Genomic DNA, 24,930 nt, shown 5'->3' on the forward strand with positions numbered 1-24,930 from the left:
AACGTCGCGTTGTTGCCAAGTTGGCAAAATTTCCGATCTCGATAGAGAAAAGTTTGAACCTAATATCTTTGAGCTAAGTTGAGCAATTCAAGTAAACTGAACAAGTAGAAAGTTGAACAACTGAAACAGAAGCAAAGCATACATAATAATTTTCTTTAAAAAAATCAAAATATATGAAGTGCAGTAGTACGTATATTATATCCTGTGTAATATAATACTGAAGATGATTTCAGTGACTTTTGAATTAAAATATCAAAAGCAAAGGGCGAGAGTTGGCCATGAAGAAGATTTCTAGATTTGGGAGCTGGCGAATAGTGTTAATATATGTGTGATACCAGAAAATATTACTAGTACTTTAAGCTGTGACAGCGTTATATGAGTGGCAACCAATCCGTGTATTGGAACAGCCTTCTTTCAGTAGTCAAAATTAGGGACTGTGGCGCATAGCTTTAGTAGTTTTGCCATAAATACAAATTACAAATACATTAGAAAAATATATAATTATGAAAGTATTAGAAAATAAAGAAAACAAAACCAAAAAACATACAAAAAACAGTTTTTTTTAAAGCAGAGGTTATTGTACAAATTATGTACTTGTTATTAAGTTTCAACATTTCACATATGCACACACGCACGCACACACTCGCATCACAATCTCCGTAAGTCAAAATACTTTGTTAGTGAAACTACGCAACTGTCAGTCAAATGTAGTTTACTTTAACCATGAGTAAATGTTAGTGTAATGAGGTATAGTGATACTGATTGTGATTGTTTTAAGTACATGATACCTAATGAGATGGTGGCCTCTATACCTCGAAACATACTAAAGTTTAATACAGAGATGTTGCTATCATATGAGCCAGTTTCTTAGCTTAAAGAAATTAGACATGAAACGTGAATATTAAATATTCATTGAAAATATACTAAACTTCATTATTAGTTGAAAGAGGTGCAGCGAACATGACGAATGGTGGGGATGGTCACGGAAATATTGAATAAAAGTCTAAAGAGGTTATACTTTCATTGTATAGATCACTAGTTAAACCATATGTGGAATATTGTGTTCACTCTTGGACTCCTTAACTTAGGAATGGCATCGAATTGTTGGAAAGGGTTCAGAGAAGGATTACTAGAATAGTGCATGCGATGGAGGGATTATCACACAAGGAGAGGCTGTAATCTCTCAACTTGTTTCCTCTTGGAAAGAGAAAAGTTAAAGGGGATCTAATTGAGGTGTTTAAGATTGTAAAGGGAATTGATAATGTAGATGCATCATTTTTTCCATACTTAAAAGTGAGAATAGTAAGAAACTGTGACTGGGTGGGAGTCATCTTCAGCTAAGATAATTCATATTTTTAACAGGATGGTTGATCTTTGGAAGGGGCAGCCTTCGGATGCTACAGAGGCAATAAACGGAAATGAGTTTAAGAAAAATCTTGGCAAGTGAATGAATAATAAGGGCTGGCTTTAAGACTAGTTATTTGTGTTTTTTGTTATTTTCATTTAATTTAGCGGAAGGAAAACCGAGATGGACCAATAGGTCCCACGATGTTCTAAAACGTTATGTCATTAAAGCCGTTTTGTTACTTAGTAACCATAGTGATTGTTTCTTCAGATACGTTAAATGTCAAACGGAAAAGACAGTTTTACAGGGGTAAAAAATCAATGACAAGTTGAATGCAAATTGTGAAATCTATCTATGATATATTTGAAACATGTAATTTAATATAAATTTATATCAGGTTAATGTCACATCACTGTCCTTTTAATATCAAGCTGGTATTAACACGGATGTTCCTAACGATAAATGATAATTTCTATCTGTTTCTAATTGCTGTCTCATTTTATAATTTTGAATATTTGTATTCTAAAAACTCGTTTTAAATTACACTAGATATTAGTTTACAAATAAAATATGAGTATAGTAATAACTTTATTGAATATTATTTAGAATAAAACTTATCCAGAAGAACTTCTAATTTTAAATTAAATAATTTTTACACTCGCTTCCTCGGCAAAGGTATTGCGTTTGCGTCTGTATGTTCGCTCGTGTATCTTGAAAAATAATAAATCGATTTACGTGTTTTTTTGTTGTTTTTTTACAGAAAATAAGGTATCCCCTGAGGAGTGCTCTCACAAAATCAGGTACGGCTTCAGATCAGAATTCTGGATCACTTTGAAACATTTTTATAATGGAGAGGCCCAGCTTGGTCAGGTGGTTAAGGCACTTGGCTCGTAATCCAAGGGTCGCAGGTTCGAATCCCCATCACATCAAACATGCTCGCCCTTTCAGCCGTGGGGGCGTTTAATTTTACTGTCAATCCCACTATTCATTGGTAAGAGAGTAGCCCAAGAGTTGGCGGTGGGTGGTGATGACTAGCTGCCTTACCTTTAGTCTAATAGTGCTAAATTAGGGACAGCTAGCGCAGATAGCCTTCTTGTAGCTTTGCGATATATTCAAAAACAGACAAAAAACAATCATAATGGAGATATAGGGCATTTTCTGAGTTTGTTGTTGTTAACTGTGTAAAAAGTAATCGGGTTTGGAACGAATTTCAGGCACCGAAACCAAAAATCCAGATATATGCGAGTAGGGTAAGAGTATGCAATCTCTTTGATAGCTCTTGTTCACTTATGGGTTGTTTAATACTGAAAGCCTGGCTACAGTAATTTAGGTGTTAATTATATTTTCTAATAATAATTAGAGTTTAGTTTGAGAAATCTTCTTCCATGCGTTTTCTTTTTGTTGTTGTTTTATAGCATTTTCGCGTAAAACTGCACTTAGGTGTCCCTAATTTTGAACTGGTAAGTTAGATGGATGATAGCTACATAGTCACCACAAACTGTTGGCACATCTTACTTGACACTTTTATAACACACTTATGGCTCCAAAGTGCAAAGCAAAATCCACAATACATTAAAATACAAAAACCACTGCATCATTCTGGCCCACTTTCATGAGAAATTAGGTGTTCAACAAGTCGAAATATCTAAAGATGAAGATACTAGTGAAACGATGAAGTCTTCAATTAAATGAAATGTAATTTAACTAATTTTAATCCTGTGCAGTCTGACTATTAAGCTTAGGGTCTGGTATAATCTGATAATTAGGACACTCGATTCATCACTTACAATCGCGAATATTTCACCGAATATGTTCATTAGTTCAGCCACGGGGGCGTTATAAGTGACAGTTAATCTCATTATTTATTGGTAAAAGGTAGACAAACGAAGAGCTAACGGTGGTCGATATTAACTAGCTATCTTTCCTCTAGTCTTACACTGCTAAGTTATGGATGGCTAGTGCATATAGCCCTCGTGTAACTTTGCGTGACACGTTTGCTGTTTTTGAATTTCGCGCAAAGCTACATGAGGGCTAACTGCTGTAGCCGTCCCTAATTTAGCAGTATAAGACAAGAGGAAAGGTAGCTAGTCACCACCATCCGCCGCAAACGTTTGGGCTACTCTTTTACCAACTAATAGTGAGATTGACCGTCACTTATTACGCTTCCACGGCTGAAAGGGTGAGCATGCTTGGTGTGACCAGGATTCGAACCCGCGACCCTCAGATTACGAGTCGACTGCCTTAACTACCTGGCCATGCCGGGACTACGTGGTACGTAACAAATAAACAAACTTACACCACAATTCTTAGTGGTTGTTTTTTCTTATAGCTTTTCCTAAAAAAATGTGATGAACCTTAGTTCTCTAGCAACTTGTAACTGATTTTCTGTTTTTAACTTCTCATTGTGGCTCAGCAGTACGTCTAAGAGCTTATAAAGATACAAATTGAGTTTCGATACCAACGGTGGAAAGAGCACAGATAGCCATTTTGTAACTTTGTGCTTAACCAGAAACAAATAAAGTTAATTAACCAGGAGTGGACTGAGAGGGTCTGAATGTTCCGGTTATTTGGTTATTAGACCTGCCCTAGCCTCTTTGAGATGGGGGATTCAACAGTTAATTTAAAATATCAAGTAACAATTGTAAAGAGAACTTAAAAATCAGAACTTTATACTAAGGTAACCAAAAATTTTATTTCCAATTTATATTAATTGTCCAGGGGGCCGCCCATCGGTTAAAGCTATCGAATAATTTCAGTAATTAGACCGAACATTCCTGTGATCAGTCCGTCCTTCCAACTGTATCAGTAAGATATCTGCTGGTCGTGATGTTAAAATATTATTTATTTTTGCAATTAGCACAAGCTAAGAGAGCCTAACAACGAAATATCTTGTGATGAGTACTTACCGTTTTTTAGGCGTCGGTATATGTATCTATGTTTTATGTTATATTTGCGACTCTTTTCAGTGCGTAACGTTACGGTGGTATGAGTCACACAATGAGAGACAAACAACCCCCAGGGTTTTTCAGGACGACAGCTATTCATTACCACCCACCGCCAACTCTTGGGCTACTCTTTTACCAACGAATAGTGGAATTGACCTTTACGTTATAACGCCCCCACGGCTGAAAGGACGAGCATGTTTGGTGCGACGGGGATTCAAATCCGCAACCGTCAGATCGCAGAGTTAGTAGTTGTGTTATAACATTGTTGCCTTTATAACATTCATTAATGTTTCTTTTAGCGCATGACTGCCTAAAGTTGTTGGAAAGAGGGGAAGGAATAGATAAACTTAAGAGCAAAGTGTTTTTCTTATAACAAAGCTACATGGAGATATCTGCTGAGCCCACCGAGGGGAATCGAACCCCTGATTTTAGCGTTGTAAATCTGGAGACGTACCGATGTACTAGCGGGGGGAAAGCAAAGTCAATCTAATATTGTAGTTCATAACAGTGTACGTACTCTAACTGAAAAATGTGACGAGCATGCGTCCTTCTGTCCTATATGTTAGGCACTTATGTTTCAGCATCATCTTTACTCCTTACTTTTCAAAGTGCTTCAATGAGTGAAATAATTAATTCTGAGTTAGTTATCATTATCTTCTTACTTCAATATTATGTTTTGTTATAAAGTTAGAACTAAAATCGTTAATTTTTCAGGACAAAAGTGACCGAACTCATAAACTGTGTTGAAAAAAAAAGAAGAATTTTTCATACTTTTGTTGTTGTTTTTTACTTTATAGTAACTAATCTTCCTGATTATATATACATTACAAAGTTAAACTATAAATGTGACTTTCAGTTTAACTACACGTATTCAGGTTTCAAATAAAAAATGTAACTTGGAATCTGCTTTCGATTATTTAAACATGTTTTTGATTAAACGAACGTCTTCAAATGAAAGTGACCATCCAGGTTACTTATTCTACTGGGAGAACAATTTAACTCTAAGCATTTGCATCAATAGTTCGCGTTACTAAAAACAAATGTTATAAATAAGCTTCAGATTTCTTCTCGTTTTATACTGCATCACAAAGAGTCCATTTTAACGCCTGTCAAACATCCCAGCTTCACTTAACGTGAGATTAAGTTACCATCCTTAAACTGCACTTCGTGTTACCAACAGCAACTTTAAAGTCATATATATGCGAGGCTGTTTGAAGACAATTTTCGCATTTTTATGACTCTTTCTTTTGCATAAACTAGAAACAACAACAAAAGCCCAGAACTGTATTTCAGCCATGGCTTTCCTTTCCAGAAGCAGTATATAAGGCGCTTACTCAAATGGGGTTTGCTAATATCTTGAATCAGCCGCATGAACTTGACGCTTTATTCATAAACACGGACATTAAGACACCAGAATGTCATAATACGTTCTATTTTCTTCCTCTTATATAGGGAAGAGACAGGCATTCCTATTCAACATAAAATAGCGTTGTAGGTTTCTGAAAAAATATCTAGCTAGAAACATAGGTGAAGTCGTTTTTACTAGGCAAAAGACAGTGACATGAACATAATTGGTAACTTTGTTCAAATGAAACAATTTTATGTGTATATATATATATATATATATGTTACAGTTCTTAGTTGTTCTCTATCAGAGATATTCAGTGTTAATTTACTCTTTTTTACATGTTAATTATCCCACATTGTTTATTAGTGTTAATTTATTCTTTTTTACATGTTAATTATTCCACACTGTTTATTAGTGTTAATTTATTCTTTTTTACGTGTTAATTATCCCACACTGTTTATTAGTGTTAATTTATTCTTTTTTACGTGTTAATTATCCCACACTGTTTATTAGTGTTAATTTATTCTTTTTTACGTGTTAATTATCCCACACTGTTTATTAGTGCTAATTTATTTTCTTTGTCCTGTATCAATCATTTTACACTGCTTGTTCTGTATCAAAGCTATCATTTCCTGTTTGCTTGTATCAGAACTGTTTTATACGTTTTGACGTTGGGAATGCTTAGCCTTCTCTATATAACTGACTTCGCTTCTTGTATTTTGATAATTTTAGAATAGTCAGTTCTAACAATAAAACAGGGTAGTGTGAAGACACTCAATTTAAGAAAGAATTCATGATAAACCATATTTAAATATATCGATGAAAGGAACATTTTTCAACTTTCTATGGTATGCAGAATCTTTCTAATTTGATTTTATGTTGATCTTATTTGAAAGAAAGAATACACTGAAATCTTAAAAGGTACATGTAGTTATTATCTACACGAGTGTGATTCTATATAAGCACGTGCACCTCGTTCAGATCATTGAATACGTTAGGTTAAAACGGATTTGGACGAATCAGCAAATAACGTGGCAACTTATCGAGGTGTAAAGACCCGTATCAGAACTACATTTTGACATTATCTAGTTTAGTAGGTAGTGTGATGTCATCAAAACCCGAACTCTTTTATGTAAGGTACGTAACACCCCTTTCAAGTGGAAGATATTCATACATTTTTATTATAAAAATGTTCAGATTGTAAATTTAAAATTTTTAAGATGAGATATTTCTTGTTCGTAACGACATTTGAAAACAAAAGAAGTTTGATCAAATTTGAGCATAAAGAGAGCTACAAGTTACACCCTGGCCGGGTTAAATAAGGATGAGAAACCGTTGATCCTGTACACAAAATCTGTAGAAAGTCTTCAGAGAGGGGTGCTTTTTTTTAATATAACAACCTGATGACGAAGTCTTTTGTAATAGAAACTACGCTGCAGGGTGTTGTCAGAATGCACGGTCGTCAGATAGAGCATGATCGGACGAGGCAACATGAACTGTAACGACGTTGTAAAGCTACAAAATCGTTCTACTATAACGTACTCAACATCTGTATAACATAGAGTGTTTACGCATTGGGCTATGGAGGGAAGAATTATAATAAAAGCACGTGGACCTTAAGGGAAGATGTATGAATTGTTTATTGTTATTTAAATATCAACAAAATATACACTGTGTTTCATATGTTTTAGTCCAATTCTGTTTAAACTTTAAAATTTTCAAAGCCGTTTTAGCTATAAACAAATAAGAATTTCAAAACTCGTTAAATAATGTTTTCATTTAAGTCTGGATTTCAAAAAATCTTTGTTTTAAAAGAGGACACATTCTTCTTTCATAAGTAACCTTCCAATCCAGCTTCCTGGAGTCTTTCCATCGTTTGTTATTGCAACTAATATATACATTAAATTGTTTGAGTTGTTACACCAAACTTTAAACGGTTAACATGAGTTTAAACCTAATTATTTGTTGTTCAGCTTTGTACTTTCATAGCTTTTCTTTGACATATGTAAATGAAGACAAATGTTAGTAATTGTATCCGAACACAAACTACTTATTAGCTTTACATAAGTGCCTGTATAAAGATAAGTTCCTCCAACAATGATGCCCGCATAATAAAACCCAGTTTTATTTTCGAATATACATATAATTCTGTCACAGAGTTCGTTCACATCCCACTTTCTACTCCTGTACCCTGATTGTGGCTTCCCTAGATATAGCTTCTTTACACAAAATCTCTTCTCCAGGTGGCTCATAAGCACGCCTGAAAGGTTATAACGCAGAAATTGAGTACTATATCATCGATACGTACAGCATAGAGAGCATATTGTGGAGCTTTGTGTTCAAAAATAAATGAGCAAAAACGTCTCTTTACAGCGTTCAATTTACACTGCCTGACATTATCCACGATACAGATAGATGACAAAAAAAATACTTAAAAAGTTTCGAGAATGGGAAAACTTACGTTTAAGAAAAAGTTTCAAACCCAGTAAAACATACATTTAAGAATAGGTTTCAAGCGTATTAAAACATACACTTAAAAAGTTTTAATCTTGTTAAAAACGTACATTTTAGAAGTTCCAATTCTATATGAAAACGCATTTTTAAGAAGTTTCAATCCTATTAAAACACTTTTAAGAAGTTTCAAACCTAATAAAATCATACATTAAAAAAAAAAGTTTCAATCCTATTAAAACACTTTTAAGAAGTTTCAAACTTAACAAAAACATACATTTAAGAAAAGAGTTTCATTCTTATTAAAAACATGTTTAAGAAAATTTAAAACATGTTTAAGAATAGGTTTCATTCCTACTCAAGCATACACTTAAGAAGTTTCGTTCTTATTAACACATATAATTAAGAAGTAATTTCAATCCTATCACAAACATATATTTAAGATGTTTCATTCCTTTTTAGACATACATTTAAGAAAAGGTTTCAAACACATTTCAATCTCGTCAGTATTTACTTTCATGATAATTGGTTCTCATGCAGCTGGAATTATTTTACTGCCTGTATATTTGTCTTTTTGTCTCATTACCTTTTGGTAATATCTTTTAACTTTTGAGTAAATCGTTCTGAATTAAACTACACTTGATTAGAATACTAACAAATAACACGTTTCAGAGAGACAACAGATTACAAAGTGCATGAATAGGTGGATTATCACAATTTATCGTAAATGACTTAGAAAAATAGTAAAGAAAACTGAGTAATTCATCACAAGTTTTACAGTTATTAGTTAATTACAAACGGTCATTAACAGAAAGACTGAACAAATGGCGGAACATCTGCCCAGTAACATTGACTTCGTGAAGTTTGGTGAAATACGACAGGTCTGAGCAAAATCCATTACGTTCACGTTGTCCTTCCTGCTTTACTGTAAACATCGTTTAATGAAGTTTAAGTAATGGTGTTTTTATGTTGCTAGGATACGAAGACCGATGACTTTCCAACAAAGGTATCAATGGCGACCAGTAAGTAATTAAGAGGCCCATAAAATCCAATTGTGGTAAGTTACGTGAATTGTTGACTGATGAAATGTTTTAATCGACGTTGTAATGCAAAAGGCTATGTTCATGTTACGTGTATGTTAAACCTAAACGTGCTATAAAATCATTTTAATAATAATACTCGTAATTTTATGTAGCTTCAATCCTCAGTTAATTCAGGTGAGGCTTAGAAGAAATTTACTTAGAAGAAATGGAAAAATTATTTTACCGCTTGTTTTCAAGCTTTATGATGATGACGATTAATTATCAGTTGCTGGAAATAAAAAAGTACAAGATGATGTGCTAACCCTTGTTCAGGGTAAAGAATAGTCCAGGATGATGTGTTAAACGTTGTTCAGGTTAGAGAATAACTTAGAATGATGTGTTAAAAGTTGTTCATGGTAGAGAATAGTCCAGGATGATGTGTTAAAAGTTGTTCATGGTAGAGAATAGTACAGGATGATGTGTTAAAAGTTGTTCATGGCAGAGAATAGTCCAGGATGATGTGTTAAACGTTGCTCAGGTTAGAGAATAGTACAGGATGATCCATTAAAAGTTGTTTAGAATAGAGAATAACCAGGTATGATGAAGTATAAACCGTCAAAAAGAAAGTATAATCTAATGTGATATATTAAAGATCTTTAAAAAGTTTGAATCGCCCATACTGGGAAATTAAAGTTCTTCAGAGAAAAGTGTCGTTCAGGAAAAGAGAATCTTTCAGGTTCATAAATTAAAAATCCTTCAAATGAAAGAACGTTGCTTTACCACTATTCCAAAAGAAAACTATGTCCAGCAAAAGGACGTCATACAATGATATAAAATTAAACAAAAACATTTCGTATTGAAAGTTTGACGGTTAGTTAGTTTCTTTGTTTTTGAACTCCGCGCAAAGCTACACGAGGGCTATCTGCGCTTTGACGGTTAGACCGTTAGCGATAAACGACACCATAAACACCTTGAATTAAATCACGAATAAAAGAAGTTATAAGAATGAATAGTAAAACTGATAACATAATCTAAATGAACCACGTGCTCTCCATCAAACTTTGATATATTGAACAATATCTAGAGGGATAGGGCTGTACCTGTTCTACCAACTGTTATTATACATTGGACTTTCCTGAAGGAAAAAAAAAAGTGGTACTTACGACGTAATACGTGTTCAAGTGACACAAACGTTATGTTTTAGCTTTATTTTTTCAGTTACGTCACACTTAAGCATAGTGTCACTGGTGTTTTGAATGAATCAGTCTTTAAGAAGGACTTAATGGTTGACTGCACCTGAACAATACCTATATCTGATGCTTATAAGACAATAGTAGGCATTGTATATATCGGTTCCAATTAAAACTGGTATTAATAATTATGGCGTAAACAGCATAACAAATATCACACCAATTTAAAGACATAAAGATTTGAAGAAACTAAAGAAATATCCTAAGTCCCAGTCACCTCAGAATTTTTTGTACAAGCTTGGAAATGAATTAACATTTCCGTGAGACTGAACCATAAATAGTAAGAAATAATGGTACACTACGCGGCAATGTTCAGTGTGAATCTGTGTTTCTTGTTTAATTACAGCATTTTCCTTCTATAAGATTACCACAGTAAGCTGTAAGCGCTACATTTATCGAGTCCCTGAGTGTGATAAACAGCACTATTTTATATCTGCAGTAACAGTTTCGGGTTGCTCGGCTTGTTTTATTTACCCTTCAATTATAATTAGGGGCGAGACATTAATTGGCTAAACCGTCCCTCACGTGACATTATTCTTATCCACTTAAATATACAGTATTTCTGGATAGGTCAAACGAAGATATGTGTGAGTAACTGAGAAGAATTTATTCATTTAGGGCACAAAGTTATTACTTCCACTTGTGCAAACCCCACACGTTCAGAATAACCTATCAAAACAAAAAGACTCATTCATTCCCTAACCCATAATTCAAACAACATAGCCCTAAATATAACCAGTTTTTCGGATGATTTTAAGTATTCTGGTTTTCTGTGGCCACGTTTCTATAATGTGGCAACTCTCGTAATAAATAATGATTTACTATTTCAACTTATGACTTCTCAACATAACTACACCTTACTTGCGGTATTTCTTGCTGTACTTGTTCACTTAGTTATTTGTCGATAATTAGATTCATCTCACAACTTAGAATTTCTCTTGGAGTTTCGCCTGAGTGGCCCATGGTTTAACGTGCCCGAACTGTGAACGGGTTGGTTCATTATCCGCGTTCCTTTGGCTCAAACTACATGTATGTTCCGTATTTTAGGGTCTTTGGTGCACTGTAAGACTAGCTGTCTTTTCTCTGGTCTGTATCTTTAACTTTTGAGGTTAGTTGCTAGTAAACAGACAAAGAAGCGTCTCAGATATGTACTAAGTACTTCGACTTTGGGTTTTACTTCACTTATATGTGTCCCACTTTTAATATGCGTTGCCCCTTATCTTCAATAAGGGAGTTCGAGGTACTTGGACAATAATAATGAACCTAATACGAATTTGATTTGCGGTTCATTTCACCTTAATGATAATGTTAGTAACGTGATATTCCGAGTGTTGTTTTCTCGTTTAATCATTACAACTTAAAATAGAAAAGTATATTAGTGTAATAACTGTTCGTTTCATTGTATCATCATTCAATGTTTTCCTTAGATAACATTCTAGTCTTAAATGTAGCTTGGAAAACTTCCGATAAAATAGGCATAAATGATGAAATATAATTTTTTTGTGAGAACTCTATTGTGTATTTTTATTACACTTATTGAAAATTATCTAAATATGCATGCAAGGGATAAAGCAGGATTGAAATCCATTAAATAACAATAACTAAGTCTGTTTTATTACGAAATTCAGTTCGTGGAAAGAAGGTGCATATGACGAATAACTAGCACGTGACAAACATTTACGTTCCATGCTGCTAGGGTCAAACAATAATGGAGAAGATCCAAGTTCTGCATCCTTAGATAACCGGTACTGAAAATGTTTGAGAAAAACGGGCCTTTTTGTTACACGATAAACGAAAATCCTAATATAGATTAGGCATATCTCCTTCTAATGTTAAATATGGATCGATTGATAGCTGTCTTATAAAGCACTCTCGCTTCCATGTGTAGGAGTGCGTCCCTTATACATACTCTTATCACCTACAGCTACAGTATGACGCACTTCCGCCATATACAACAAACATGAAAAGGCTATAAACGCGCTTAAAACAACAATTCCGTCACGTGACATGCTGGAAACTCACAACGGCGTCAAACTATGTCGTACTAATTACAAATCGGAACAAGTTAAACGTATGTATAATATTTATGAAAGTAAAGTTTTATGTTATTATATATATATATATATATGGGGTATAAAACTAATTTATCTAGAAGAGCACAAAAAAGTCTAGTTAAATATAATGCTATCTTCACTCTTGTGTGAAATTACTCAAAACGAGAAGCCAGTGCTTAACCCCAGTTTTTACATTTATTTCTATGTTGTCACGAAATTCAGTCACTGCGTTCGACGCCTAGGGCTGCACAGTTGCATTTTTTATAAGATGTTTCTCATTCGCTGCATTGTTTTATAATTATGACCACAATATAAAACACGTGGTATTATATTACGCGTAGAAGGAAAGCACGCCAACTGAGGAATATCTCACAGCAAGAAGTTGTTCTTAAACCTAACGTTGTGACAATATTCAAAGTTGCATGTGAAAAGCTACGTTACAGACAAACGTTTTCAAATAGTCTACAGTATTTCAAATTTCTACCGATACATGCATGCACTTTAAACAGAATCTTCGAGGTTTTCTTTCCACACCTGTACTTGCTCGTCGTATAATATATTTTCATGTTTCTACCCCATGTATATTTCAGTTTATTTCATGTATTTAATTAAATGCCCTTCCTTTTGATTTCATTTGCTTTTGCCAACAGCGAAACTACTGAGTTTTCATTACACCAACAGACCTGACGTGTATCGATTTATTCTTCTGGACTGACTGAAGCACTTTGTACGACATGCACTTCAGTAGTTGTTTATATCAACTGAACCTAACTGATGCACTGAAGGTTTGAGGCTAGTATTAAACTACTGATACTTTACATTGACAGTTGGAAGTAGAGAGAAAGGAAATGAACAGCTAACTAAAATTTCAAATGACACACGTGTAGAGAAGAACAAACTTATATTGTTGTACAAAAGTCTCTACCCATCTGTCTACAGAAGATTCGAATGCTATGTCAACAGTACGTCGACTTTTATTTATTTAAAAAAGTTATACTATTGAAAGTTATTGTTGTGACAGTAATACAACAAAATTACATTTGTGACAATAATACTATAAAATTATTATTGTGTCAGTAATAACGTAAACCTGTTGTACCAGTAACACAATAAAGATGTTCTAGTTACAATGATACAATGAAGTTATATTTAAAACAGTAATACCATAAAGTTATTCTTGTAACATTAATGCAATAAGGCTGTTATAACGACTGTAATACTATGAAGTTATTTTTGTAACACTAATAAAATAAACCTATTACTGTAACAGCAATACCATAAAGTTATACTCGTGAGAGTATTATAGTGAAAAAAAACCCCGAAAGAAACCCAAGATTTAGTCACCGTATTAATCAGTTTTAGCGTAGAACAATCAAAATGAAAGTCATTGCATCAAAACTATTTCCTACTTACAATATTTAATCTTACACAAAAGTACGTTTCTTGAAATTAGAAACTACACATTCACACATTTTGGAAAAGTGACAGGTTTCACGTAATTATATGTAGATGTATAGTAGGTTTACCTATGCGTAGTCGGTCAAGTTTAATGTGTAACAGCTCCTCTTTTGAAAATATGTAAATCAAATAGTTGATACTCATTGTAAAGGATGTTCCATATAACAAGTATCAACTATTTCATTTACATATTTTCAAAAGAGGAGCTGTTACACATTAAACTTGACCGACTACGCATAGGTAAACCTACTATACATCTACATATAATTACGTGAAACCTATCACTTTTCCAAAATATCTACATTATTATATCTTCAAGGCAATTTAAAATAAATTCTTATAGTCCATCACAACCTTACGTTATGTAGGGATTCCCTAAGATTAGACATGTAAAGTATATCATTTTTCCTAAGTGCCTACATTATTATATCTTCAAGGAAATCTCTGATTTAGTTACTACATTGTCACATAAGTTATGACTTGCAACTCTTAGAGTACGTTACAGCTACAAGTTTACTTCTTAGTTTCTTCTGTCAGCTACGACATTCATAACATGTAGTATATATAACACGACGCTCCACATAAAATAGACGTGTTACATGTAGCCCTTAATTATAAACTATCTCACGCAACAACATACGCACCGTATCAAAACGTGTTTTAAAATTTTTAGCGAAAGACGAATTAAACAGTGCTTATAGCTAATCTAATATCATGTACAGATAACAATAAATAGTGTTGTTCATGTTTATTGTCTTGCTATCTTTCGTGTGATATATGTTTTAACACAAACAATCTCTCTAGAGTTGTCTTTTGTTGTTATTTCGGGATGATAACGTTTCGAAGGCAGTACATGATTGAGCCATCATCATGTCGATGAAACTACTCTAGGCACGAGACCATAAAGAGAACTATTCTAACATGTAGAAACACATCATTTTCGAAAGAACGCAAACATAGTGTGGTTTGAATCAGGAAAAAAAAAAAAACGAAATGAATAATTAAATAACTATTCTAACTCACATTATTTCTCATGTTTGATTTGCACATAGGCTGATAACAAACTAAATATTAAATCATCAACTCATTAAGTGTCGTGTTGTTCTTGGTTTTGCTTATAATGTTCTTGTAAGAGTGTAAATAAAATAAATATTAAATCATTAGCTCATTAAGTGTACTAAATATCGGGCTGTTCTTTATTAGCACTCGGGTTTGCTAACAATGATTGAGTAACAATATAATTTAACCACTGTTACTTGACAGTTTCACAGGTTTTCAATGTGCAGCAAAAGAAAAGAGAAAACGGATGTCATTGAAAGTTGCAAAGAAGAAAACAATCCGTTTCTGGATCGAATCCAGTTCTCTCTCTCTCACACACACACACACACATACACATCTTAATATATATATATATATATATACAATTACAAATGGCTACAATTTAAAGTAATTATAAACACAACTGATATCTAGTTATCAACACCGTGAATGTTAAACCGATAAATCGTATTAAAAAAGCAACAGTCCAAAACTGATTTGAAAGCTACAACTCAGAGGTCACTAACCTTGGTATATATGCTGGCTGCAGAAAGCTCGTTTTCTAATACCATCATTGCTATCCCGAACATGGCCATCACCAAAGCGTAGTCACTGAGTCGTTTTCGTTTTTCAAAGAGGGCTTTCCTCCTGCCGAGGCGGTAGCCCACGCTGGGCTTGTGAAATCCTGAAGTGGGTTTTTTCTTTTCGTCTGAGAATTGTGGGCACTCACTGTTCACTCCAACCAGGGCGATTCCGGCGTTTTCGCTGTCGGTGGAGTTCTGCTGTTGGGTTTTCATGGATGACGGGATGGACAGGGTTGACGTGGGTTTACGTAGCTGTTTGAACTGACGAAGTGCTCCATTGACCCGCATGGAGCCGGCGGCGATCTGAGCTATCTCGTTCTCTCGCCCGGCCCGGTGAAGCTGTCGAAGAGATGCAGTGATCGGTTGTTGGATCCCGATGTACTGAAGCGGTGGGTATGACGTAGAGATGGTGGAAATTAATGACGGCACCAGTGGTAACGTTTCACTAGTGGAAACACCTCCACTCGACAAACCTACACTCTCTCGGGAAATTGTTCTAGTTAAAAATGAGTGCTCGAGCCGCGCGCTCAAGCCCCGCCGCGCGTGCGGTGGCCAGAGATGCGTTCTTCTCTTATTATCGGTATTATTGGAATTGCAGCAAATGACCGTAGAGGGCGTTGTATCTGAGTCATCCACCCTCTCCGCTCCAGGATTCACCTCTTGGATCTGGATCTCTGGCCGGATCTCCGGGCAGGATCGGTAGTTGGAGTGGGAGGGGCTTGTGTCAGCTGGCTGCTCTAAGGGGCGGAACTCCACTAGTGGTAGATGGCGCTCGGGTTCTGAATACATTCTGCCAAGGAGTAGAGGATTCGGTTTGTGTACAGTTAACACGTTCGGCTGACGTTTCGGGGTAGAATCGATTGAACCGTTCTCAGCACCGCTGATACACAAACTAGGTGGGAAACTCATAGTTTGAGAGGCTTCTGGAAGATACCCTTGGGATCCAACAAGCCCCGATCCCTCTTCCGACGGAGTCACCATTACCATAGACATATCAATTGGGCGAAGTTTTAGCTTTTCATAAGAAAATTCGTCTTTCTCACTACGAGTCTAACGTTTTCGTTTTGGCAAATTAGACGACAATAATATTTATCAAATGCCATTTGAAAACGAAAGTTTACGTGAGCTCATAAATTGAAGATAAAATATGTTTTAAGTACCTTAAAAATACAGTTCAAAAGTAAATATCATAGAAGTTTGAAGTAAGCCGTGGATAGAAGTCTGTACAATTCTTGTCATTTTCCCTCCATTTCAAGGGTCTAAACTGAAAAGAAAGAATAATAGAAGGTTAGCCACTGTAGTATTTAAAACAACGTACAAACTAGGAACTAAAGTTTACACATTTCTAACAAAAACAAAACAACCCAACAACAATAACCTGGCGTTGTTTTAAACACAGATGCTCAGTACCATTTAGAACATAAATAAATACTTTATTAGATTATACGAATATCACCAACAAAAATTATTTTAAAATAAAGGGAATACTAAAATATATTTATCTTTATCTTGGATAATTTATCTGTTGAAACAAATATGTCGATTACGCGGTTGCCAAATTTATCGATTAATTTTACAGAAACACGATGATTTCTTTCAGTCTTTAAATTAGATAGTTCTTTTGAATAATCGTTGTGTAAGTAGCAACAAATAGACATTCAAGCCCAGGAATTAAACTTGCGTACAGACGAAAACACTTCAGAGTAAATATTTATCAAATAAAACTCTTTGGATTTTCAGTCTAGATTTGTCTTCGAGTAACACCAAGAGAGTTATTTTTATACACATATAGCTTAAATACTTATTATAATCTCATGTTTTATCTAGCTGTGTAAGCAGAAAGTTATTCTCATGTGCAGAAAGTGGTAAAACTGCGGGTATGTAATGTGTCAACTTTTCGCGCAGAGCGAGTCTCAGTGGTTGGCATGTTTAACCGTGGAGTTAATGGTTCCCTAGTTTGCATCCCCTTACCGCCATAAGGTATCATAGACGCTATATAAAAGTAACAGTCAAGTCATACTATTCGGTATGACATTAGTATTCCAGTAGAATAATATAGATGATGCTGACGAGCTGCCTTCAGCAGTAGTTAGGGCAGTCAACTCGCTATTTGAGGGTTTACGAATTCGAATGCCGTCATCGCGTACGATCGTCTTTTCAGCAGTTGAGGGGGGGGATTATAATCATTGATGAAAGAGTTGTCCAAGAGTGAGCGGCTGGTAATGTTGAAATGTTGAATACCCTCCCTCCTTCAGGTTTACTATTGATAAATTAGGGACGGCTAACGCAGATAGCTCTCTTTAACTTGTTACAAAATTTTACTCGTAAGCTTATACTTGTCCAATAAGTTATAATAAAAAGAAACTGTTAAAACTAACAAAATTATTGAACACCTTCGAAGATTAATTGCTCAACAGTCAGTCACGAAGTAGTTTCAACTAGCTCTGGGCAAGAAAGGACTGGTTTGTTTTGAATTTCGTGCAAAGTTACACGAGGGCTATCTCTGCTAGCCATCCCTAATTTAGCAGTGTGAGACTACAGGGAAGGCACCTAGTCATCACCGCCAACTCTTGGGCTACTCTTTTACCAACGAATAGTGGGATTAACCATCACTTTATAACGCCCCATGTCAGAAAGGGCGAACATGTTTGGTGTGACGAGGATTCGAACCCTTACTATTCATCTATACTATAGTCATCCTTACTATTTTGTTCACATTGTTTCTGAAGGAGTGACATTACAAATGTCATCCTTACTATTTTGTTCACATTGTTTCAGTAGGAATGACATTAGACATTCCTATATTTACTTCGCGTTTTGAAAAAAAAATTCACTTGTTTATTTTAATGAAGTGGTTTAATAAACATAAAAATGTAATTATAACAACGTTATGAATACAGTGATGCTTAAACGGTAATGTTTGTTGTTTATCTGTTATTGGCTGGTAGTTTTTGATTCACCCTGTACTTGAGCTTTTGAAAGGAACAGCAAACTCCTGTAAAAAAAGCTAACTGCAAGGAGTAATGTTATATATATGTCACATCATTTACAGAATAATTATGATTAAAAAATACTACTAGTAATTAATAATATTTACAAAGTGGATATTCACTTTAAAACTATGTTATCCCAGTAAAACAAGTTAACCTCAATGTTTCGGTTTATGAGTTTATCATGCAATAAGAAAGATGAATAAAAAAAAACCAACTTTTTTGATGTGATATTTACATATATACACACACACACACAGATATTTACAGATATATATATATATATATATATTTACACACACACACACACATATATACACTGCTGGCTAAAATCTTAAAGCCAATAAACATAAAAAAATATGCATTTTTTATAATACTAGCTGGTCAAAAGTTTAAGACCATACTGAAACAAAACGTTAATCGGTAAATACGTAACGAAATTTAGTCATTTGTGTTCAAGCATTAGCGTTGTCAACATCTCCCACTGACATCTCCTGTATTACATTGGATACAAACATGGCAAAGGCTAAAAAGTTGACAGAGTTTGAACGTGGCAGAATTGTCGAGCTGCAAAAGCAAGGTCTCTCTCAACGTGTCATCGCTCATGAGATTGGGCGTAGTAAAACTGCTGCTGTACATTTCTCAAAAGACCCTGAGGGATACGAAACGAGAATTTCAAGTGGCCGGCCCCAGAAAACTTCGCCGGCGTTGAGCAGGAGGATTCGACGGGTTGTCCGACAAAACACCAGCCGATTGTCGTACCTGATTAAGGCCCTTACGGACGCAGAATGCAGCTCAAAAACAATAAGACAGCTTCTACGAGAGAAAGGCTTTAAAAACCGTAAACGTTTTCAAAGGCCACGCCTCCTTCCACACCACGAAACAGCTTGGTTAAACTTTGCTGAGAAGCACCAAACATGTGAGGAAGGAAAGTGGAAGAAGGTTTGTTCTCTGATGAGAATAATTTTAACCTGGATGGTCCAGATGGCTTCCAACGTTACTGGCACGATAAGGATATCCCATCGGAGACATTTTAGACACGACACAGTGGAGGAGGTTCCATCATGATCTGGGGTGCTTTCTCCTTCCATGGAACAATGGAGCTTCAGGTTATACAGGCGCATCAAACAGCAGCTGGCTACATTGGCCAGAGAGAGAGCATCATTATTAACTGAAGGCTCTCGCTTGTGTGGAAACGACTGGATCTTTCAGCAGGAAAACGCTGCAATCCACAGGATTTTGTTTAGGCGAATAACGTGATTCTTTTGGACCATCCAGCGTGTTCGCCCGAACTGAACACCATTGAAAATGTTTGGGGGGTGGATGGCAAGGGAAATCTATAGAAATGGACGTCAATTCCAAACAGTGCATGATCTTCGTGAAGCCACCTTCACCACTTGGAATAACATTCCAGCCAGCATTCTGCAAACGCTTATATCGGTCATGCCAAAGCGAATGTTTGAAGTTATTCGCAATGACGGCCGTGCAACTCACTACTGAGACCTCTTGTTGGGCATTTCCTACCCTGTTTAGGACTTCTTTTTGGTATGGTCTTAAACTTTTGACCAACTAGTATTTAGACTAATTTCATAGTGTACACATTTTCCCTATTAAATGCTAAAATAGTTCTTATTACTATTTTCCCTTTTCTTATTTTCAACTTTCGAAGCTCTACTCAAATAAGTGGTTGAGTCTCACAACGCAAAATGCATATTTTTTCTCTATGTTCATTGGCCTTGAGATTTTGTATATATATAAATACACACAGATATATATATATATACAGATATTTACAGAGATATACATACAAATATTTACATATCTATATACATGCACACACACTCAGATACAGATATATGTACAGAATTTGTGACTCCGTCATTACTTAGATATTGTTATACGAGGAAATATTGAAATAGTGCTTCAAATACCTCTACAACAGGTCATCAGAGGATTACAATACTATACAATGAAAAAACCCAAGCCAGTCCCACATGGGCAGTGCTACAGCTTGCTTGACACAACGCAGCTGAAGGTGTGAATACTTTGAACAGCAGGCTCCCTGGTGGCTCTTCGGTACGTCTGAGTGCTTATAACACTATAGATCTGGTTACGATACCTGTGGTTGGCAGATCACAGATCAATGTATAGGTTATGTATAGCAACAAACAAATGAATCGCAATCCGACAGTTAACCACAAGTGAACAGTGCGCCACCTGACTGACAAGTAAGAAATTGTATTTAAGGTCTACTTGAACCTAAGTTTCCCTCCTTCAGAGCAATGCATGATTCAAAACAAATAACTTTAAAAACCAACAACAGAAATATGTAGAATATTGTGGGAAACGTGTAGAGAAACGCGCTCCAAAAATACTGTATTACATTGTACGAGGCCTGGCATGGCCAGGTGGTTAAGGCGTTCGACTCATAATCCGAGGGTCGCGGGTTCTAATCCTGGTCGCACCAAACATGTTCACCCTTTCAGCCGTGGGGGCGTTATAATGTGACAATCAATCCCACTATTCTTTGGTAAAAGAGTATCCCAAGAGTTGTTGGTGGGTGGTGATGACTAGCTGTCTTCCCTCTAGTCTTACACTACTAAATTAGAGATGGCTAGCGCAGATAGCCCTTGAGTAGCTTTGCGCGAAATTCAAAACAAAACAAACACATTGTACAGGAAAAAATACATTTTAGTCAAAATCTATCATAAATGTTTTCTGTCGTTGAAAGTTTCTCCCAAGTGCGGTCTTACAACGCTAGAAACCGGGTTTCGATACCCGTGGCCTGAAGAGGACAGCCAGCCCATTGTGTAGCTTTGTTTTAACTATAAATAAACGTCAAAAAAAATTAGCGTCCCATGCTGTAAGAACGTGACAGAAATAAAAAGGGTTATTGATTCTGGAGGTTAAAGGTCATTATCTATCTCAGTGGAATATTAAAACATTAAAACACACACACACACAAGAAAAGTTCATTTGATGGGAAGCGGTGATAACAACTCCATTTCGGGTGTTAATATAATACGCGATATAGAATGAAAACTGGGGTCGTCTTGTTCACGACCTCATGGAACTGAGAAACTGAAAACAAAATTGAAAGTATCTAATAACTCACTGACCATGCGCACTGCCATGAGGGAGAGTACACTTGACAGAGTTCGAGAAAAATCTTTTACTTCAGTCTTACGAAAACAAAACTATAAAGCTACATGAATTTGTATAAAAACTGTAGCACGTGATGGAGCACCAATAATATGAAGTTTTAAAGAACAATAGACGAGAAGAAAGTTTTACCTTTTCTATTATTACAATAGATAAAAAACACGCTACAACAATGAAATTCAAAGAAAGCTTTAAGCCAAAGAAAGAGTTAATTTCAGCCTATAACAGTAGTAAAATCGTAAGACAATATCTTCTTTGTGTCTTAGAAGTTATTCAATTCTGTAATTGATTTGCAAACATTCTCCAAGTTTCATCTGTCTGTGATACGGCTAATCTTGTTACAGAAAAACGAAATGTGTAGGTTGACTACGTCATTTATATCTGGAAAGTAACTAATGAAAGGTCCGTCAACAATAAGTTATAAAACTGTTACAATTCGAAGTTTCCCTTCGCACCTTCTTTATCTTTATTATGTTACCTCTGTAACAAATTCATTGAAAATATACGTACCTCTCACCGTACACGGTACTTGTGTATATCTAGCCGTCGCTTGAACGTGCGTAAAAATATTAAACTCCGTATGCCGGAATTATGTAAATAATTGGGGGAGTCCGATGCAAAAGTGATTGTCAAAATTTCTTCATCAGTTGTTTTTTTTTACTGCTCCCTGGTGATACACTGAATGATATAATGTACGGTCCAGTGGTTGTCTTTACGAAAGTATGTATAACAAAGTAAATGAACTACCCAGGAGATATATGCGATTACTCTGAATCATTAATGGATCATTAGGACGTCTGTCAGTATTTTTCAGGAGTTTCTATAACTCAGCAGGTGTTTTATACAACTATAGCACGTGCTAAACACACATCTGTCAAGTGCGTTCATAAATACACTACAATATACTGAACAGTAACATATTGACCCGGTAGACAGAGAAAGAACTGTGTACAGTGGCGTAATTAGATAGGGCTACAGGGGGCTCAGCCGAAGGCCTGTGGTCTTAATGGGGGCCCATTGATAATTTTATTCTATGTAAAATTACACGGGATGTAGGACCCACAAAAATTATTAACCTCTGGGCCCACACAACCTTAAACTGACTGTATAACCAATTATTTCATCAGTAATACCTTCTCTGCATATTGAATTCCACGCTTGCGTACAAAACTGATACTTTATGAACACAGCAGATATATTGTAAGGCTTTACTAGGAAAGACTGGGACTTTCTTTAACATACAAGAACTGATTTAAAAATCAACTATACTAGACATTCGATAAAGACCATCAGAAAACCAAGCTTATGCTACACGTGGGCTACAAAATATTCATTAAAATACTTGCAAGGCCACACAGCATATGTTATGGAAGGTGATGTACGTGTCCCCTTTGGAAAATCGGGGAAGATATGAGATTAATACCCACAGCACTTGAAATTCTTTTAGACAAGATTTGAGTAAATTAATCTACAAAATTTTTTTTTCTTAAACTCTTTATTAGCTATATTTTTGGGCCTGGCATGGCCTAGCGCGTAAGGCGTTCGACTCGTAATCCGAGGGTCGCGGGTTCGCGCCCGCGTCGCGCTAAACATGCTCGCCCTCCCAGCCGTGGGGGTGTATAACGTCACGGTCAAACCCACTATTCGTTGGTAAAGAGTAGCCCAAGAGTTGGCGGTGGGTGGTGATGACTAGCTGCCTTCCCTCTAGTCTTACACTACTAAATTAGAGACGGCTAGCACAGATAGCCCTCGAGTAGCTTTGTGCGAAATTCCCAAACAAACAAACAAGCTATATTTTTGTGCGCCAGCAACACCAAACGTGGGGCGTGTGTACACCCGATTGACTTTATTACTCACCAGGACTTCTAAGAACCTAACCTTAAACATAAATCATTTTAGGCAGGATTACAGTAAATTAACCTATGAGACCTTCCTTGGTCGTCGTGAAATACATCAATCGTAACGGTTTGGCTTCTTGAGTCTAATCGGTCAAGAGGTGACGGAGTTATGAGCTAACTGTTTGTGTCTTAAAAGCTCAGAGTCATTATATGAGCCGTGGATAAAAATTAAATTAAACTTGTTTGACTGTTTCGGATTTCACGACACGCATGAAATTTCTATGCTCGCCGTCCGTAAGTTTGATCTAACAAACTATATAGAGGGACGGCAGCTAATGAGCACAAACTACCGTTAACTACTAAGCTACTCTAATCATTACTTTAGTCCCCAGAGAAATGCGTTTTTGTTTTTTTTTTGGAGAGGGAGTTGGACCGCGGACCTTGGAGTCTCGGGTTAACAGCGTGACAAGTTAACGCGTAAGTCACTAGCAATAACGTTCTAAATATCACTTATAACGTTAGATCACAATTATTTGTTAAAGATATAACAATTTTATGACTTTACTCTATGACGCTTTCTATATTATTAGCAACTCAAACACAAGATGTTAAAAACAGTCAAACTTGGTATAAAGAAAGAATGTTTATTGCAGTATTTGTAGTTAACAAGAGGCGAGAGCTATCTTTACGTTAATTGTTATTCATTAATTACCCGATTTCATTACAATTTATATGTCAGTTTATACTGATGACTGGTTGGAAATTGCCTAGTGGTTAATGTCTTGGAACGCAGAAAGCCCAAAGCTCGATCCAGATTTGTAGGTGGCGTTGAAATTGTGAAAACCAACCGTTACATTCAGCCATGAATATCCGCACAGTAGACACCGGGTGCTGCCTGGCTATAAAATTATTTGAATCGGTCTCACTGACACTCAGGTTGAATTTTCTAATATTAATTGTAAAGGCATACATAAAATTACAATGGCTTTTCCCTTGTAATTTATTTGATAGATTAGCTCATTTTAATTTTCAAGAATAACGTAAATTCATAGTTTTTACACTTAAGAAACTGATGATTAATTAAATTAAACAAACGATGCCGAAGCCACATTTACTCTTCACGTGTTTATTATTTTTGCCTCTCTCTACCTTCAAACAACGCTGAGCCATAGATATTCCTATTGTTTGTTTGTTTATTTTTTGAATTTCGCGCAAGGCGAAACGAGGGCTATCTGCGATAGCCGTCCCTAATTTAGCAGTGTAAAACTATAGGTAGAGCAGCTAGTCATCACCACCCACCGACAACTCTTGGGCTGCTCGTTTACCAAAGAATAGTGGGATTCATCGTCACTTTATAACTCCTCAAAGCTGAAATGGCGACCATGTTCAGTGGAACTCGAATCGAGCATCCTAATCACCTGGCCATGCCGGGTAAACCTAACCAT

The 24,930-nt window shown here is 35.8% G+C and overlaps 1 protein-coding gene across 6 annotated transcripts in view; it reads right to left on the bottom strand.

Annotated features, from left to right (window-relative positions):
• The window catches only part of LOC143236993 (small conductance calcium-activated potassium channel protein 1-like), a 301,110-nt gene that overhangs the window by 79,461 nt on the left and 196,719 nt on the right, over positions 1-24,930 (bottom strand). For 4 of the 6 annotated variants that reach the window (XM_076475775.1, XM_076475770.1, XM_076475772.1 and 1 more), the window contains exon 2: positions 15,439-16,759. In XM_076475775.1, the coding sequence (XP_076331890.1) occupies positions 15,439-16,488 (1,050 nt within the window). In that variant the 5' untranslated portion in view covers positions 16,489-16,759. The remainder of the gene's footprint in view (positions 1-15,438; positions 16,760-24,930) is intronic. The other 2 variants (XM_076475773.1, XM_076475774.1) reach the window with 1 other exon arrangement.

Source organism: Tachypleus tridentatus, chromosome 13 (assembly GCF_004210375.1).
Source record: "Tachypleus tridentatus isolate NWPU-2018 chromosome 13, ASM421037v1, whole genome shotgun sequence".
In the NCBI taxonomy this organism is placed as follows: domain Eukaryota; kingdom Metazoa; phylum Arthropoda; class Merostomata; order Xiphosura; family Limulidae; genus Tachypleus; species Tachypleus tridentatus.